Genomic DNA, 18,683 nt, shown 5'->3' with positions numbered 1-18,683 from the left:
ATAACTGACATCTTACCTATCGGCAAGAGGAGGAAAGTTCTTCACAACTTTGTTCAAGCACACAATAAATTTGTCCTCCATCGTATTCTGATGTTGTTTCAACTGCTTTATGACCAGTTCATACACCACATTCTCCAATATCTGAAAAATTAAGTTTTTTTTTTCAATTTCACAAAGGTGCAAACTTACACTGTTTAATGAAAACAGGTTTGTCTTGAATAGTTAAGTGAACTCAAGGAAGGTGTTCCATGCTATCACATACAAAGTAAAGGTGTTCACAGGGTACAGTGTCAGGCGTATGCACAGGTTTGGCATTAACCCCTGGGCACAAGAAGCTCTGGGGCTGTGAGTTGGGTGAACCAAGCCATCACCATGCCTGCTCTGTGCTGCTACCACTGGTGGCATCCAGCTGCTGTCCGACGGCAGGTTAGTAAAGATTAGTGCTTCCTCTGATACCTGAAATACTGCTAACAAGTTATTTGAGAAGCTGAACTAAAATCAGTAACTAAATGCTAGGTAAACATATTTTATGATGCCAGGGTTAATATCTCTGGTCAAATATTCATACAGACCAGAATTTTTAAGCAACTTTATCTAAACAACCAACCCCATCACTGTATATCTCCCTATAGTTTTCTCTTCAACACGTGTTACTATCTACCATGATAGATTTGCTCGTGTATTGTCTGTATTCCCTCACCAAATGCTAGCCAGCTTCCTGAGGCAGGGGCTTGGCCTGCCCTGTTCCTGGCTGCATTCTCAGAGCCCAGAGCCAGCCAGTAAGTACCTGACATATATAACCAAAATTATAAAACAATACAATATGGGTGAACAACAGAAGACAAATGCATGCACATACATGCTGATGACTGGAGACTACATCTCAGGCACTAAAAGCAATTTAGTGGTTAGAATATGAGTGACTCTCACTTCCTTATATTTCACTTTTTCTCATTTCTATACTAAATCAATACCATTTTATATTCAGAAAAGAACTATGTAAAACAAAAGTATTTATCATTCTTACTAACATGAAATTTAAGTGAAGAGAGATTAAACCTGGGATCTGCTATAATTTGATCCATCTGTACTGAAAATTTAGCATATTATGTAATCTGAAACCTAACATCTAGGGACATCAGAATCCTGTAATAACAACAAGGTTATTCTAAATATTAAAATCTTATTTTACAAAAATAGCTGGTAATCCCTAAAATAAATTATAAATGAAGACTAATCTCCTCAAACAGGTCTCTTTCCCTTAACTTTTTTTTAAACATAAATAAATGCCCAACTAGCAAAATGGGCAGGGGTCCACTACATTGTGCTGGGGTATGCTGGGTGCCTTCAGGATCTTCTGACTTCCCTAAACTCCTCGCCTAGTCACATAGTGAAAACAGCCCAATCTCTACTCTGCATGTTTACTTTCAGAAGAGGATGTGGACTGGAGGTATAAAGTTGGGAATCATGAACATACAGGCAGTTTTCAAAGCCACAGGCTGGATAGTTGACAGGGGAGCAGGAGGACCAGTGACAGGGAACAGGAGGACCAGAGCTAGGGAGGTGGCCAAGAAACATGGAGCCATAGAAGAAAGAAGAAACTGCCCGGGAAGTAGGAAGAGAGCCAAAAGAGTGTCCTAGAAACAATGACAAAGGGAAATCAGGAGGAATGATCAACTATGTCATCTTGGACAGATTGCAAAAAGACTTGCCAAGAGTGGCTTATCACAATGAGTGACAGTGGTTTTGAGGGCTCCAAAATACATAGCACCTCACTTACTAATCATGGAAGGACAGCAATGTAAGCACCATTCCACTATGCTATTTTCAAGTAACTTAGAACATGTAATTTCCATACACTGGTCCAAGAAATTTACATATTTGTAATAATTACACATGCTATTGAGTACTACAGTACTCTGAATGTACATTGCACTTGAAGATACAGTGAGGTTATTCTGTAAAGTGGGTAGGGCACGCAAGACTAAGAAATGGTCTCTGAGGTACCCTGTCCTGTCTCACAGCTATATTCTGTCCCAGATTGGAAGTAGGGCATTTTCCTAGTTACCTTAGCTCTAACTAACCATGGCAGGTAGCCAACAAAATAATTTTCTCCAAAAGGAAATCCTGGCATTACTTTCAGAGGAATGAAAACCAGTTATATATTCATATTCTGACTTTCACAATAAAAATTTACCAATCTTTAAATGTTCACTAAGTTTACAAGTGTTCAAAAAAATCATATGTCCTCTTTAAAAAAAATTGAGCAGTGTATACAACCGGAAAGACTAAAGTATTAATAAATGCAGAATGGCCACTTTGCTTTATTACATTATAGAGGATATAAGTAACAAGTGTTATGATAAATCAAATCTGAAAAAGAAGTATTTATTAAAATTGTATAACACACTCACATTTTCTCTCTCGGTAATATATCGAAGAGTAAGTCCTAGAACTTCTGCTGCTGCTGCATATACCTCTTTATATTTTACAAAGGACATGTTACTGACCAAAGCTTCAAAGTATCTGTAACAAATATAGAAAATAAATATGTATCAAATAATACATACTGTTGACTTAAAAATATAACAACTTTACTCTTTGTGCCACAATAGCACAAATTGAGAAAATACAAAACATAAAACATAATCCAAGTTATTTATGTGAAAATACATGTGAAGACATACTTAAGGCTGTTACATCATGACCAGGAATGTACATTAAAGTTCCCAGTTCAATCACACAGGACCTAGTTTTAGTCAAAGTAAAACATAGTGCTGGATAGTATACAGAAACCGTAGTGCAAAGAAAGCTACTATCCAATATCATGATTTACCAACAACCCTTGAAAGCCATCTGCTATGACAAGAGCAGGACACAGAAATGAGGAGAGTGAACACCAGTGCAGGGCCCCCGGATGCCACCAGCCACAGCATATTAGGCTCCACCTCCAGAGAAGCTCTGTTCAGTTGTCATTGAGTGAATCAAAGCTCAAAAAATGTAATTCATCTAAAAGTAAACTATTTCCCATTGAGTCTTTATGGATTCACATGTCTGTATACAGTATCAGGTGACTGGTGTAACTAGTGCCAGGAGGCTAATGCAGGAAGGCCAACCAAAGTGAGACACTTTAAAAATAATGGGAAAAGCTCAGAAGGTGGATGCTGAAATCTACAGTAACAGTGATGCAAACACTGACTTTTCAAAAATCCTAAAACAGTAGGACAATGAAGTTCCATTCTATGATGGTACAGATTATCTTTCTTTTTAATTTAAATTCAATCTGTCATCATATAGTACATCATTAGTTTCATATGCAATTTTCAATAATTCATCTGAAGTATATAACACTCAGTGCTCATCACATCATGTATCTCACTAGCATCCCTCCCTGCAGGCATTGGGCCGCATCTATCCCCACGCACACAGGGTCCTAATGGAGGGATCAGAGGCTATAGCTATAGCAAAAAGTACAGTGAGAGGGCTTTCAAGTCATGATCCAGTAACAAATGATCCCACAGAGCTTATGTTGCTTTAGGGCAAATGCTGAAAATGTGACATTAGAAAATACTAAAGAAAATACCTAACACCTCCTATTTGCTAAAACACACTTGAAACAAATTATACTTATTTTAAAACCTTAACTTTCTGCATTCACTCCATTAACATATTTCTTCTATCAAATGACCTGTAAGCCCAACTACCTAAATTTTAGTAAAAATATTTTTACATGGGTCTAAGTTCCTTAAATTCATCAAAATTAGACCATATTTCACTGTGTCAGTCCAATTCATCTATATCTTAATCTAGAAAAGAAGCAAAGCCGAACTCCTCAGTACTCATTTTATGCGACAGCGGGGCAAGATGGTGGAGGAGTAGGGTGCCCAAGTCACCTGTCCCCACCAACTTACCTAGATAACTTTCAAAACATCCTGAAAACCTTCGAATTCGACCTGAGATTTAAAGAGAGAACAGCTGGAATGCTACAGAGAGGAGTTTGTGCTTTTAACAAGTACAACTCGTCTTTAGCCACTCTGCACTGAGCAAAATGACTAGAAAGAAGAACTCACCACAAAAGAAAGAATCAGAAACAGTACTCTCTGCCACAGAGTTACAGAATGTGGATTACAATGCCATGTCAGAAAGCCAATTCAGAAGCACAATTATAAAGCTACTGGTGGCTCTGGAAAAAAGCATAAAGGAATCAAGAGACTTTATGACTGCAGAATTTAGATCTAATTAGGCCGAAATTAAAAAATCAATTACATGAGATGCAATCCAAACTGGAGGTCCTAATGACAAGGGCTAATGAGGTAGAAGAAAGAGTGAGTGACATAGAAGACAAGTTGATGGCAAGGAAGGAAGCTGAGAAAAAAAGAGAAAAAAAATTAAAAGACCATGAGGAAAGGTTAAGGGAAATAAATGACAGACTCAGAGGGAAATATCTACATTTACTTGGGAGGGCACCGAGAAGGACGGAGGACCAGAAAGCATATTTGAACAAATCATTGCTGAGAACTTCCCTAATTTGGGGAGGGAAACAGGTATTCAGATCCAGGAGATAGAGAGATTCCCCCCCTAAAATCAATAAAAACCGTTCAACACCTTGACATTAAATAGTGAAACTTGCAAATTCCAAAGATAAAGAGAAAATCCTAAAGCAGCAAGACACAAGAGATCCCTAACATATATGGGAAGAAATATGAAATTAATAGCAGACCTCTCCTCAGAGACCTGGCAGGTCAGAAAGGGCTGACAGGATATATTCAGGGTCCTAAATGAGAAGAACATACAGCCCAGAATACTTTATCCAGCAAGCTCTCATTCAGAATAAAAGGAGAGATAAAGAGCTTCCAAGACAGGCAGGAACTAAAGAATATGTGACCACCAAACTAGCTCTGCAAGAAATATTAAGGGGGACTCTGTAAAAGAAAGAGGATGCCCAAAGAAATAATCCACAAAAACAGGGACTAAATAGGTATTATGATGACACTAAATTCATATCTTTCAATAGTAACTCTGAACGTGAATGGGCTACAGGATATCATCAAATGCACAGGTTTCAGACTGGATAAAAAAGCAAGACTCATCTATTTGCTGTCTACAAGAAACTCATTTTAGACCTAAGGACTCCTCCAGCCTGAAAATGAAAGGATGGAGAACCATTTACCATTCAAGTGGACCTCAAAAGAAAGCAGGGGTAGCCATCCTCATATCAGATAAATTAACGTTTATCCCAAAGACTGTAGTAAGAGATGAAGAGGGACACTATATCATACTTAAAGGAACTATCCAACAAGAGGACCTAACAATCATGAATATTTATGCCCCTAATAGGGGAACTGCCAAGTATATCAATCAATTAATAACCAAAATGAGGGGATCCCTGGGTGGCGCAGCGGTTTAGCGCCTGCTTTTGGCCCAGGGCACGATCCTGGAGACCTGGGATTGAATCCCACGTCGGGCTCCCGGTGCATGGAGCCTGCTTCTCCCTCTGCTTGTGTCTCTGCCTCTCTGTGTGTGTGTCTGAATATCATAAATAAAAAATAAAAAAAAAATAAAAAAAAATAACCAAAATGAAGACATACCTACCTAGATAATAATACACTAATACTGGCAGACTTCAACACAGCACTTTCTGCAAATGACAGATCTTTTAAGCACAACATCTCCAAAGAAACAAGAGCTTTAAATGATACACTGGACCAGATGGATTTCACAGATATTTACAGAACTTTACATCCAAATGACACTAAATACACATTCTTCTCAAGTGCACATGGAACTTTCTCCAGAATACACCACATACTGGGTCACAAATCAGGTCTTAACCGATACCAAAAGACTGGGATTGTCCCCTGCATATTTTCAGACCATAATGCTTTGAAACTTGAACTCAGTCACAAGAAGAAATTTGGAAGAAATTCAAACACGTGGAGGTTAAAGAGCACCCTACTAAAAGATGAAAGGTTCAACCAGGAAATTAGAGAAGAATTAAAAAGATTCCTGGAAACTAATGAGAATGCAGATACAACCGTTCAAAATCTTTGGGATACAGCAAAAGCAGGCCTGAGAGGGAAATACATCACAATACGAGCATCCCTCAAAAAATTGGAAAAAAACTCAAAAACACAAGCTAACCATGCACCTAAAGGAACTGGAGAAACAACAGCAAATAAAACCTACACGAAGCAGAAGAAGAGAGTTAATAAAGATTTGAGCAGAACTCAGTGAAATAGAGACCAGAAGAACTGTGGAACAGATCAACAAAACCAGGAGCTGGTTCTTTGAAAAAATTAGTAAGATAAATTAACCATTAGCCAGCTTTATTAAAACAAAAGAGAAAAGACTCTAATTAATAAAACCACAAATAAAAATGGAGAGATCACAACCAATACCAAGGAAATACAAATGAATTTAAAACATATTATGACCAAGTTCAAAAAAGGTGTTGCCTGTGTTCTCCTCTAGGATTTTGATGGATTCTTGTCTCATATTTAGACCTTTCATCCATTTTGAGTTTATCTTTGTGTATGGTGTAAGAGCATGGTCTACTTTCATTCTTCTGCACGTGGCTGTCCAATTTTCCCAGCACCATTTACTGAAGAGACTGTCCTTTTTCCAGTGGATAGTCTTTCCTGCTTTGTGGAATATTAGTTGACCATAGAGTTGAGGTCCCATTTCTGCATTCTGTATTCTGTTCCAGTGATCTATGTATCTGTTTTTGTGCCTGTACCACTCTGTCCTGATGATCACAGCTTTGTAGTGCAACTTGAAATCCAGTATTGTGATACCCCTGGCTCTGGTTTTCTTTTTCAATATTCCCCTGGCTATTCGGGGTCTTTTCTGATTCCACACAAATCTTAAGATGATTTGTTCCAACTCTTTGAAGAAAGTCCATGGTATTCTGATAGGGATTGCATTAAATGTGTAAATTGCCCTGGGTAGCAAAGACATTTTCACAATATTAATTCTGCCAATCCATGAGCATGGAATATTTTTCCATCTCTTTGTGTCTTCCTCATTTTCTTTCAGAAGTGTTCTGTATCTTTAGGGTACAGATCCTTTACCTCTTTGGTTAGGTTTATTCCTAGGTATCTTATGCTTTTGGGTGCAATTGTAAATGGGATTGACTCCTTAATTTCTCTTTCTTCAGTCTCATTGTTAGTGTATAGAAATGCCACTGATTTCTGGGCATTGATTTTGTATTCTGCCACACTGCCGAATTGCTGTATGAGTTCTAGCAATCTTGCGGTGGAGTCTTTTGGGTTTTCTATGTACAGTTTCATGTCATCTGCAAAGAGGGAGAGTTTGACCTCTTCTTTGCCAATCTGAATGCCTTTTATTTCTTTTGAACACAGGCTACACCCTTTTTGAACTTGGCCACAGCAACTTCTTGCAAGATACATCTATGAAGGCAAGGAAAACCAAAGCAAAAATGAATTATTGGGACTTAAGATAAAAAGCCTCTGCACAGCAAAAGGAACATTCAACAACACTAAAAGACAACCTACAGAATGGGAGAAGATATTTGCAAATGACATATCAGATAAACGGCTAATATCCAAGATCTATAAAGAACTTATTAAACTCAACAGCAAAGAAACAAACAATCCAATCCTGAAATGGGCAAAAGACATGAACAGAAATTTCACAGAGGAAGACACAGACATGGCCAACAAGCTCATGAGAAAATGTTCTGCATCATTTGCCATCAGGGAAATACAAATCAAAACCACAATGAGATACCACCTCACACCAGTGAGAATGGGGAAAATTAACAAGGCAGGAAACCACAAATGTTGGAGAGGATGCGGAGAAAAGGGAACCCTCCTGCACTGTTGGTGGGAATGTGAACTGGTGCAGCCACTCCAGAAAACTGTGTGGAGGTTCCTCAAAGAGTTAAAAGTAGAACTACCCTATGACCCAGCAACTGTAGTGCTGGAGATTTACCCAAAGATACAGATGCAGTGAAATGGCAGGACACTTGCACCCCAAGGTTTATAGCAGCAACGGCCTCAATAGCCAAACTGTGGAAGGAGCCTTGGTGTCCATCGAAAGATGAATGGATAAAGAAGATGTGGTCTATGTATATATACAATGGAATATTACTCAGCCATTAGAAATGACAAATACCCACCATTTGCTTCGATGTGGATGGAACTGGAGGGTATTATGCTGAGTGAAGGGAGTCAATCGGAGAAGGACAAACATTACATGGTCTCATTTATTTGGGGAATATAAAAAATAGTGACAGGGAATAAAGGGGAAAGGAGAGAAAATGATGAAATATCAGTGAGGGTGACAGAACACGAGAGACACCTAACTCTGGGAAACGAACAAGGGGTAGTAGCAAGGGAGGTGGGTGGGGGTATAGGGTGACTGGGTGATGGGCACTGAGGGGGGCACTGGATGGGATGAGCACTGGGTGTTATGCTATATGTTGGCAAATCAAACTCCAATAAAAAATATACCAAAAAAAATACTCACTTTATTCTCTCTATGCCACATTTTGGGTCATAGGGAGGCAAGTTATTGGCCATTACAATGCCTAATAATTGAATTCCTACTGAATTGTCTTTAGAATTAGGATCTTTACTGGAAAACTTTTCAAATATCAACCTGAAACATAAGAATAAAGAATAACTATAGGTTATAGGTTATCATATAATAAAATAGGCAGCAAGATATACAATTTTCTATGACTAATATTCAGGATAAGAAATACTTTATCTTTCCCCATGTTTAACACCCTTCTTGCAAATACCCTCTTTGTACGCATTCACATTACTCTAGCTGTGCAACACAGACAACACATCTACATTTCTCATGATATAATTATTTCCCCCATTCACCTTTAGTTGATACTGAAACCTTCAGAAAGTTTTAGCTCACCTCAGGCTGTGCTAAAAGGGAAGAAAAATCGTACAGTCTACCCCTGAACTGGAACAGTGAAGAGCAGAGAGCACCCCACATGCCCAGTGTGTGAGAAAAGCACAGGTGAGTTGAAAGATGGAACAGGAGCCACCTAGAGGCAATGACTTGCCCAGAGGTGCTTCTACTGTCAAATTTTGGAGGTTATAGTTTTATTAGCAGCAATATTATACCCTTATAAATGATGTGATTTCAAATTATATTCCTTCTTTTATTATTTCGAGTAATTAAATTTCACTGAAATCACCATTTACATCATGCTACATTTTTAAAACGTCTAAATGATATTGCAAAATCCAGTGAATTTATACCTATAAGGAACAGATAAACAATCCTTCCAGCATTCAACAAGGGTTTTTATAATTTCAAGGTTATGCCTAAACACAGCTCTTTTTTGATGAAAAACATGTTCCATTAGGAAATGAAGCAATCGATTTGCCAACACTTCGTCTTTAGGGACACCCTAAAAAAGTACAGAAATTTATATTAATATGTAGCATTCCATTCTGGAAAAGCATTTTTTTTTTTCAATTTAAATTTAGGTAGTGAACACACAATGCAATATTGGTGTGTGGAGTAGAATTCAGTGATTCATCACTTATACAACACCCAATGTTGATCATGAAAGTGCCCTCCTTAATCATCACCATCTAGCCCATCCCTAACCAACCACCCTCCAGCAACCTTCAGTTTCTTCTCTATAAAGTCTCTCATGGCTCATGTTTCCCTCTACTTTTTTTTTCTCCCCATTCACATATGTTCATCTGTTTCGTTTCTTAAATTCTACACACGCATGAGATTATATGGTATTTGTCTATTTCTGACTTATTTCACTTAGCATAATACACTCTAGCTCTATTCCCATCATTGCAAATGGCAAGTTTTCATTCTTTCTGATAGCTGAGTAATAGTCTATTGTATAGATACATCTTTAGCCATTCTTCAGTTGATGGATATTTGGACTGTCTCCATAGTTTGGCTATTGTTGATAATGCTGCTATAAACATTGAGGTGGATGTATCCCTTCAAATCTGTATTTTTGTATCCTTTGAGTAAATACCCAGTAGTGTAATTGCTGGATTGTAGGGTAGTTCTACTTTGAACATTTTTCTGGAACTTCTCTGCTGTTCTCCAGGGTGGCTGCACAGTTTGGATTCCCACCAACACCTTGTTAAGAGCATTTGTTTTTTTCCACATTCTCATCAACATCTGTTGTTTCCTGCCTTGCTCATTTTAGCCATTCTGACTGGTGTGCAATGTTATCTCATTGTGGTTTTGATTTGTATCTTCCTGATGATTAGTGATGTTGAGCATCTTTTTATGTATGTTTTAGCCATCTGGATGTCTTCTTTGGAAAAGCATCTATTCATGTCTTCCGCCCATTTCTTAACTGGGTTATTTGTTTTTGGGTGTTGAGTTTTAGAAGTTCTTTGTAGATTTTAGACATTAGCCTTTCATCAGGTATGTCATTTCAAATATCTTCTCCCATTCTGAAGACTGCCTTTTAGTTTTGTTGATTGTTTCCTTCACTGTGCAGAGCTTTTTATCTTGATGAAGTCCCAATAGTTCATTGCTTTCCTTCCCTTGCCTGTGGTGATATATCTAATAAGAAGTTGCTATGGCTGAGGTCAAAGAGGTGGCTTTGTTCTCCTCTAGGATTTTGATGGTTTCCTATCTCACATTAAAGTCTTTCATCCATTTTGAATTTATTTTTGTCCATGGTGTTAAAAGTGGTCTAGTTTCATTGTTCTACACGTGGCTGTTAGTTTTCCCAACACCATTTGTTGAAGAGACTTTTTTCCATTTGATATTCTTTTCTGTTTATTAGTTGATATTCTGTTTATTAGATTAGTTGACTATAGGAATGAACATCCATTTCTGGGTTCTCTATTCTGTTCCACTGATTTATGTGTCTGGGTTCTTTTGTGCCAGAACCACACTGTCTTGATGATCACAGCTTTGTAATACAGCTTGAAATCAGAACTGTGATGCCTCCAGTTCATTTTTCTTTTTCATAACTACTTTGGCTATTCAGGGTCTTTTGCGGTTCCATAGAAATTTTAGGATTGTTTAGTTCTAGCTCTGTGAAAAATGCTGGTGGTATTTGGATAGGGATTGTATTAAATGTGGAGATTGCGTTGGGTAGTATAGACATTTTAACAATGTTTCTTCTTCTAATTCACGTGCACAGAATGCTAGGAAAAGCATTTTTTAATCCAAAAGTCCATTTATAAAAGAAATCTGTCAGTCTCCTGAGGCTTCTGGCTTTTGATGAAAAGCCTATGCCTGATTTTTCAGTTCCAAGCACAGGTAGTGACAAAGGCTTTACCTGGCAGGCCTCATGGGTGCACTGCCCTCATGCACCAGCCTGGGACACAGCCAGGGCTCTGTAATATCCAAGGAAGTTGCAGTCAGACCCTTAGCCATCCATGACCCCCATCCCAAGTGGTTATGCTCTGTCATATGTTTGAATTTCTAGTTAATCCACCTGACCCTTTACCAGACCAGACCATGTTGCTATGTTCCATGGGGGAAACAAATGGGGAGTCAATGCTTCCTCTGGCCTTAGCCTCTTGTTTCTACTACCACAATAAATGATTAAAGGTTTCACTTGATTTTCACTTTGACTCACTATTATTTTATGCAGCTATTCTGACACCTAACAGTTCAGCTTTCTCAAGCTCAGCCAAGCACCTGACATTTAACTCAATCTTTCCCAATGGTTCCTGAGTTAAACTATATACTCTCTCAATTCTTTCATTTTATTAGCATCGTACAAATTATTTTATCACACTAAAGCTAAGAAATCTAAATTTGATTTACTCTGAAATCAGACCGGCATATCCAGATATAGGTACACATATGTAAAAATCTTATGTCTGTATATCATGTTTACTGAGGAGTGTTCACAGGATATTACATGAAAACTTTTGTGCTAAAGTTTTTAAGTGATGGGCAAAGCTCTAGCACATATGAATCTAAACTGGAGGAAGCCACAAGACTGCCTGAGTATGACATAGTATCATTCACCTGGTAGTCACCTTCTTATTGGCAATCTCAACCATTAATGAGCCAGAGACAATACTAAGTAGGTAAGCTGGCAAAACAAATGCCAAAAAAAATCCAGGGACTTTAGTTACAGCAGAACTTTTCAGGACCTCATATTCAGGGCCTATACTGACATTTATTTCAAGCTTATTTTTAATATATCAGTTACCTAATTTCCAAGCTCCTAGCAAGTAAAAACAAGAAACAAAACAAACACCTGATAGCTTAAAAATAAACACAAAGTCAGAGGAATTATCAAAAGCAGACACAAAAGAAAACAAATAGACTAGCATTATGAGACTAGCATTATGAGGCCACTTAGTACAGCAATATGACAATGCTAAAAATGTTAACTCTTTTCATTAAAAGGAGCTTGGATTATTTGTCATAAATTCTGGTATGATATCAGCAAGAGACTAATATAGTACGGCATAAAAGATGTATCCATTCTTACCACAGGAGTAGCTAATCCTGTCCATGAAAGAACAGTAACCACTATCTCAACCACCATATAGTGAATTCCTTCTCCTCCATTATTTTCAGAAACCACCAGCTGCAGTAAGGGGCTTAGCCAGTACTTCGCATAAGGGCGAAAGACCTACAAGAAAATTTAAAAGTCAAATATCAAAAAATTGTTTCGAATCACCAAAATGTTAATTCAAGAACGTATCCTGCATCAGCTAAAATTTAATATTAGCATTTGACCTAAATCTAAAGCAGACGTAAATTCCAGCAATTACTCTGCTTAATCAGATTCTCTGTTGAACTCTAGCCTCATGGGTTCCTAAAACCACAATTTGAGGGAAATGGATTATTGATCTTTTCTTCATTGAAAACATGATATAACTATGATCTTAGTAATCAAAAGGAAATATTCTCTATATCAATCTTGTCCCACCTGAATAATATGCAGCTCTAGAGAATTCCGTTATTATATGCAAATGCATAGAGTATATGACAAATAAGAACATAAAAATTAGGTAGGTGCATGTGGCTAATTTTTTCTCATTTTTCTTGTATTACAGAAATCACAGTGTTATAGACTTCATCTGCCCAAGATCTATAAAATCTAAATAAAATGTATCCATATGCTAAGGTCCACTAGTTTATTTTAAAAATGTCAAGAGAATGCCATTTTGATTCAAAGGAACTAAAGTAAAATTCAAGCTACCTATCTTCTTAACCTTTGCCACTTCGTTTTCATTAAATATGCTTCCTCAGAGTTTCTCTCACAACTTAAATCCATATGCTCTCAAATCTTGTTTATGCACACCATAAGTAAAAAAAAGTCTGCACTCTCCATGTATGTCTGTTGATTTATAAATAACAAATATAAACTTCTTGATTATTAAATTATAGACAGTCCCTGACTTACCAGGACTAAGTTAAATCTTAAGATTTTTGGACTTCATGATGCTAAGAAAAGCAATATGCTTTCCGTAGAAATTGTACTTTGGATTTGTATCTTTTCCTGAGCTTGCAAACGATGTGTAGGATGATACTCCTGGGATGCTGCACAGAGGCAAGCAGCACTCACAGCTCCCCAGTAGCTATGCTATCACAAGGGTAAACAAATGATATACTTAAAACCATTCTGCACCCGTACATCTATTCTGGTTTTCACTTTCAGTACAGCATTCAATCAATTACATGGGATATTCAGCACCTTATTATAAAATAGGCTTTCTGTTAGATTTTGCCCAACTATGGGCTGACATATGTCCTCTGAGCATGTTTTTTTTTTTTCCTCTGAGCATGTTTAAGGTAGGTGAAGTTCAGCTATGATGTTTGGCAAACTAAGTGTACTACATGTATTTTTTAAGTTATTTATTTATTTATTCATTCATTCATTCATTCATGATAGACACAGAGAGAGAGAGGGGGGCAGAGACACAGGCAGAGGAAGAAGCAGGTTCCATGTTGGGAGCCCAAAGTGGGACTCCATCCTGGGACTCCAAGACTGCGCCCTGGGCCAAAGGCAGGCACTAAACTTGAGCCACCCAGGGATCCCCTATGTATTTTCAACTTATGATGGGTTTATTGGGATGTAACCTCATCATAAGTCAAGGAAGATCTGCAAAATCAATAAATTTAAGAGTTGAAATTTTAACCCAAACCCAAGACTCCATTAATAAAGAACACTAAAGGCCAATATATCCCTGAGGAACATGGGTATAAAAGTTCTCAAAAAGATACTACCAAATTGAACAGTAGGTTAAAAAAAAAGAATAATTCACCACGATCATGTGGGATTTGCTTCTGGGCTGCAAGGTGTTTCAATATGAGCAAGTCAATCAACGTGATATGATAATAAAAGAAAGAATACAATCATATGAGGCTTTCAACAAATGCAGAAAAAGCATTTGAAAAGCACAACATCCATTAATGATAAAAACCCTCAACAAAGTAGGACTAGACAAAACATATATCAATATCATAAAGGACATCTACAAAAAACCCACAGCTAATATTATCCTCAATGGGGAAAAATGAGAGCTTTTCATCTATGATCAGGAACACGACAGAGATGTCCACTTCCACCACTGTCATTTAACACCATACTGGAAGTCCTAGCCACAGCAATCGGACAACAAAAAGAAATAAAAGGCATCCAAATTGGCAAGGAAGAAGTCAAACTTTCACTATTGCAGATGATGTCATATTCTATGTAGAAAACCTGAAAAAGTCCACCAAAACACTGCCAGAACTAATACACAAATTCAGCAAATTCACAGAATACAAAATCAACATACAGAAATCTGCATTTCTCTACACTGATAATGAAGCAGCAGAAAGAGAAATCAAGGGCAGCCCCGGTGGCGCAGTGGTTTAGCACCGCCTGCAGCCCAGGGCGTGATCTGGAGACCCTGGATCGAGTCCCATGTCAGGCTCTCTGCATGGAGCCTGCTTCTCCCTCTGCCTGTGTCTCTGCCTTTCTCTCTCTCTCTCTCTCTCTCCCTCTCTCTGCATCTCTATGAATAAATAAATAAAATCTTTAAAAAAAAAATAAAAAGAAAGAGAAATCAAGAAATTAATCCATTTACAATTACACCAAAAACCATAAGATATCTAGGAATAAATCTAACCAAAGAGGTTAAAGATCTGTACTCTGAGAACTATAGAACACTTAAGACAGAAATTGAAGAGAACACAGAGAAATGGAAAGACACTCCATTATCACATATTGGAAGAACAAATATTATTAAAATGTCTATACTACCCAAAGCAATCTATACATTCAATGCAATCTCTTTCAAAATACCACAAGCATTTTTCACAGAACTACAACAAACAATTCTAAAATTTATATGGAATCACAAAAGACACTGAATAACCAAAAGCATGCTGAAAAAAAGAAAACCAAAGCTAGAGGCATCATAATTCCTGACTTTAACAATCTATATTGTAAAGCTGTGACCATCAAAACAGCATGGTACTGGCATAAAAACAGACACATAGATCAATGAAACAGAACAGAGAAACCAGAAATGACCCTCAATCCTATAGCCAACTAATCTTTGACAAAGCAGGAAAGAATATTCAGTGGGAAAGAGAATGTTCAACAAGTGGTGTGGGGAAAACTAGACAGTAACATGCAGAAGAATGAAACTAGACCAATTCCTAACACCATACACAAAAATAAATTCGAAATCGATGCAAGACCTAAATGTGAGACAGAAATCCATCAAAATCCTACAGAAGTACACAGGCAGTAACATCTATGACATATCAACTTCTCCGTAGATATGTCTCCTGAAGCAGGGAAATAAAAGAAAATGAACTATTAGGAATTTGTCAAGATAAGAAGCTTTTGCACAGCAAAGTAAACAATCAACAAACTAAAAGGCAACCTACAGAATGGGAAAAGATATTTGCAAATGGTTTATCTAATAAAGGGCTAGTATCCAAAATATATAAAGAACTTATAAAACTCATAACCAATAAACAAATAGTCCAGTTAAAAAATGTGCAGAAAACATGAATATACAGTTTTCCAAAGAAAGACATCCAGATGGGTAACAGACACATGAAAAGAAGCTCGACATCACTCATCATCAGGGATACAAAATCATAACCACAATGACATACCACTTCACACCTGTCAGAATGGCTAAAATTAACAAGATGGGACACAAATGCTGGTGAGGATGCAGAAAATGGATGCTGCATTTTGTCAAATGGTTTTTCTACATCTATCAAAAGGACATAGGGTTCTTGTCCTTTCTTTTATTAATGTGGTGTATCACCTTCATTGAACTGAGGAATGTCAACTACCCCTGCAGCCCAGGAATAAAGACTACCTAGTCATGGTGAATATCCTGTTAATGTACCTTAGGATCTTATTAGTATCTTGGTGAGAATTTTGGCATCAACATTCAGCAGAGATACTGGTCTGTAATTCTCCTTTTCAGTGGGGGTTTTTGCTTTGTTTGATGCCGGCCTCATAGAATGAGTATGGAAGTTTTCCTTCCATTTCCGTTTCTGGGAACAGTTTCAGATATTTGGTAGAATTTCACTGGGAGACCATCTGTCCCTGGACTCCTGCTGTTGGGAGATTCTGGATTACTAATTCAATTTCTTTGCTGATTATGGGTCTGTTCAGGTTTTCTATTCCTTCTTGTTTCAGTTGGCATAGTTTTATGTTTCTAGGAATGATTCTATTTCTTCCAGATTGCCTTGCTGGCATATAATTATTCATAATATTCTCTAATTGTTTGCATTTCTTCAGTGTTGGTTGTGATCTCTCCTCTTTTGTTCATGATTTTATTGATCTGGATCTTTTTCTTCCCTTTTTTTTTTTGATAAGTCTGGTTAGGAGTTTATCAAAATTATTAATTATATCAAGGAACCAGCTCCTCAGTTCATTGTACTGTTCTGATTGCTTTTCATTTGTTTTGATTTCTGTATCATTGATTTCTGCTCTAATTTTTATTATTTCTCTTTTCCTGTTAGATTTCGGCTTTATTTGCTGTTCTTCTTCCAGCTCTTTTAGGTATAAGGTTAAGTTGTGCTTTTGAGACTTGTTTCTTGAGGAAGGCCTCTATTGCTACATACTTCTATCTTAGGATCATGTTTACTGTATCTCAAAAATTCTAAACTGTCATGATTTTATTTTCATTTGTTTCCATGAATTTTTTTAAATTCTTTATTTCCTGGTTGACCCATTCATTCTTTAGTAAGATGCTCTTGGGATGACTGGGTGGCTCAGTGGTTGAGCATCTACCTTTAGCTCAGGACGTGATCCTGGATCCTGGGATCGAGTCCCACATCAGGCTCCCTCTGCCTGTGTCTCTGCCTCTCTCTGTTTCTCATGAATAAATGAATATATTAATTAATTAATTAATTAATTAATTATTGTTTAAAAAGGTAGAATGCTCTTTAATCTGCATGTTTTTGTGGTCCTTCCAACATTTTTCTTGTGGTTGACTTCAAGTTTTATAGTACTGTGGTCTGAAAATATGCATGGTATTATCTCAATTTTTTTTGTAGTGGTTGAGACCTGATTTGTGACCCAGTTTGCGATCTATTCTAGAGAATGTTCCACGTGCACTGGAGAAGAATGTATATTCTGCTGCTTTAGGATGAAATGACCTGAATGTATCTGTAAACGCCATCTGGTCCAGTGTGTCTGTCATTCAAAGCCTTTGTTTCCTTGTTGATTAGCTGCTTAGATTATCTGTCCATTGCTGTGAGTAGGGTGTTAAATTCCCCTACTATTATTGTAGTATTATCAATGAGTTTCTATAATTTTGTTATTAATTGGTTTATATATTTGGCTGCTCCCAAGTTAGGAACATAAATATTTATAATTGTCAGATCTTCTTGCTATACAGACCTTTTAATTATAAGACAGTGTCCTTCATCTCTTAGTAGTCTTTGATCTATATGTCAGATTTAAGAATGGCTATTCTAGCTTTCTTCTGATGTACCCTGGCAAGATAAATGGTTCCCTACCCCCTCACTTTCAATCTAGAGGTGTCTTTGGGTCTAAAATGAGTCTGTGGTGGACAGTATATTGATGGGTCTTTTTTTTTTTAATCCATTCTGATACCCTATGCATTTTGATTGTAACATTTAGTCCATTTACATTCAGAGTAATTCTGGAAAGATACGAATCTAGTGCCATTGCGTTACCTGTAGGTCACTGTTCCAAAGACCTTTCTGGTCTTTGTTACTTTTGGGTTCTCTCTTCCCTCAAAGGATCCCCGTTAATATTTCTTTCACAGCTCGTTTAGTGTTCACAAATTCCTTTAGTTCTTGTTTGTCCTGGAAACCGTTTACCTCTCCTATTCTGAATGACAGCCTTGCTGGATTTCTTTTCTGCATATTTTTTCCCACTTAGCGTGTTAAATATACCATGCCAGTTCTTTTTGGCTTCCCTGATCTGTGGACAGGTCTGCTCCCAGCCTTATGTGTCTACCCTTATATGTTAAGGACTTTTTATTCTATGCTACTTTCAAGATTTTTTGTTTTTTTTGTTTTTTTTGGTTTTTTTTAGATTTTATTTATTTGAGAGGAGAGCAAGTGAGTGAGCAAGAGCACCAGCCAAGGCAGAGGGAAAGGGAGAAGCAGACTGCTGACTGAGCAGGGAGCCTGACGTAGGGCTCAATCCCAGGACCCTGGGATCACGGGCCTGAGCCAAAGGCAGATGCTTAACGAACTGAGTCACCCAGGCACCTTGATTTTCCTTTTATCTTTAT

General features: G+C 37.4%; 1 protein-coding gene across 7 annotated transcripts in view; it reads right to left on the bottom strand.

Moving 5' to 3' along the window:
- The window catches only part of PRKDC (protein kinase, DNA-activated, catalytic subunit), a 220,035-nt gene that overhangs the window by 92,631 nt on the left and 108,721 nt on the right, over window positions 1-18,683 (bottom strand). For all 7 annotated transcript variants that reach the window (XR_013367489.1, XM_077876997.1, XM_077876998.1 and 4 more), the window contains 5 exons: window positions 12,437-12,580; window positions 9,246-9,397; window positions 8,491-8,622; window positions 2,415-2,526; window positions 17-141 (listed from right to left, as the gene is read on the bottom strand). Coding sequence is in view for 6 of the 7 variants with exons in the window: in XM_077876997.1 (XP_077733123.1) it covers window positions 17-141; window positions 2,415-2,526; window positions 8,491-8,622; window positions 9,246-9,397; window positions 12,437-12,580 (665 nt within the window). In the remaining variant the exon portion in view is untranslated. The remainder of the gene's footprint in view (window positions 1-16; window positions 142-2,414; window positions 2,527-8,490; window positions 8,623-9,245; window positions 9,398-12,436; window positions 12,581-18,683) is intronic.

This window comes from Canis aureus, chromosome 28 (assembly GCF_053574225.1).
Source record: "Canis aureus isolate CA01 chromosome 28, VMU_Caureus_v.1.0, whole genome shotgun sequence".
NCBI classification, from domain to species: Eukaryota; Metazoa; Chordata; class Mammalia; order Carnivora; family Canidae; genus Canis; species Canis aureus.
This window is presented reverse-complemented; position numbering and strand designations above follow the sequence as displayed.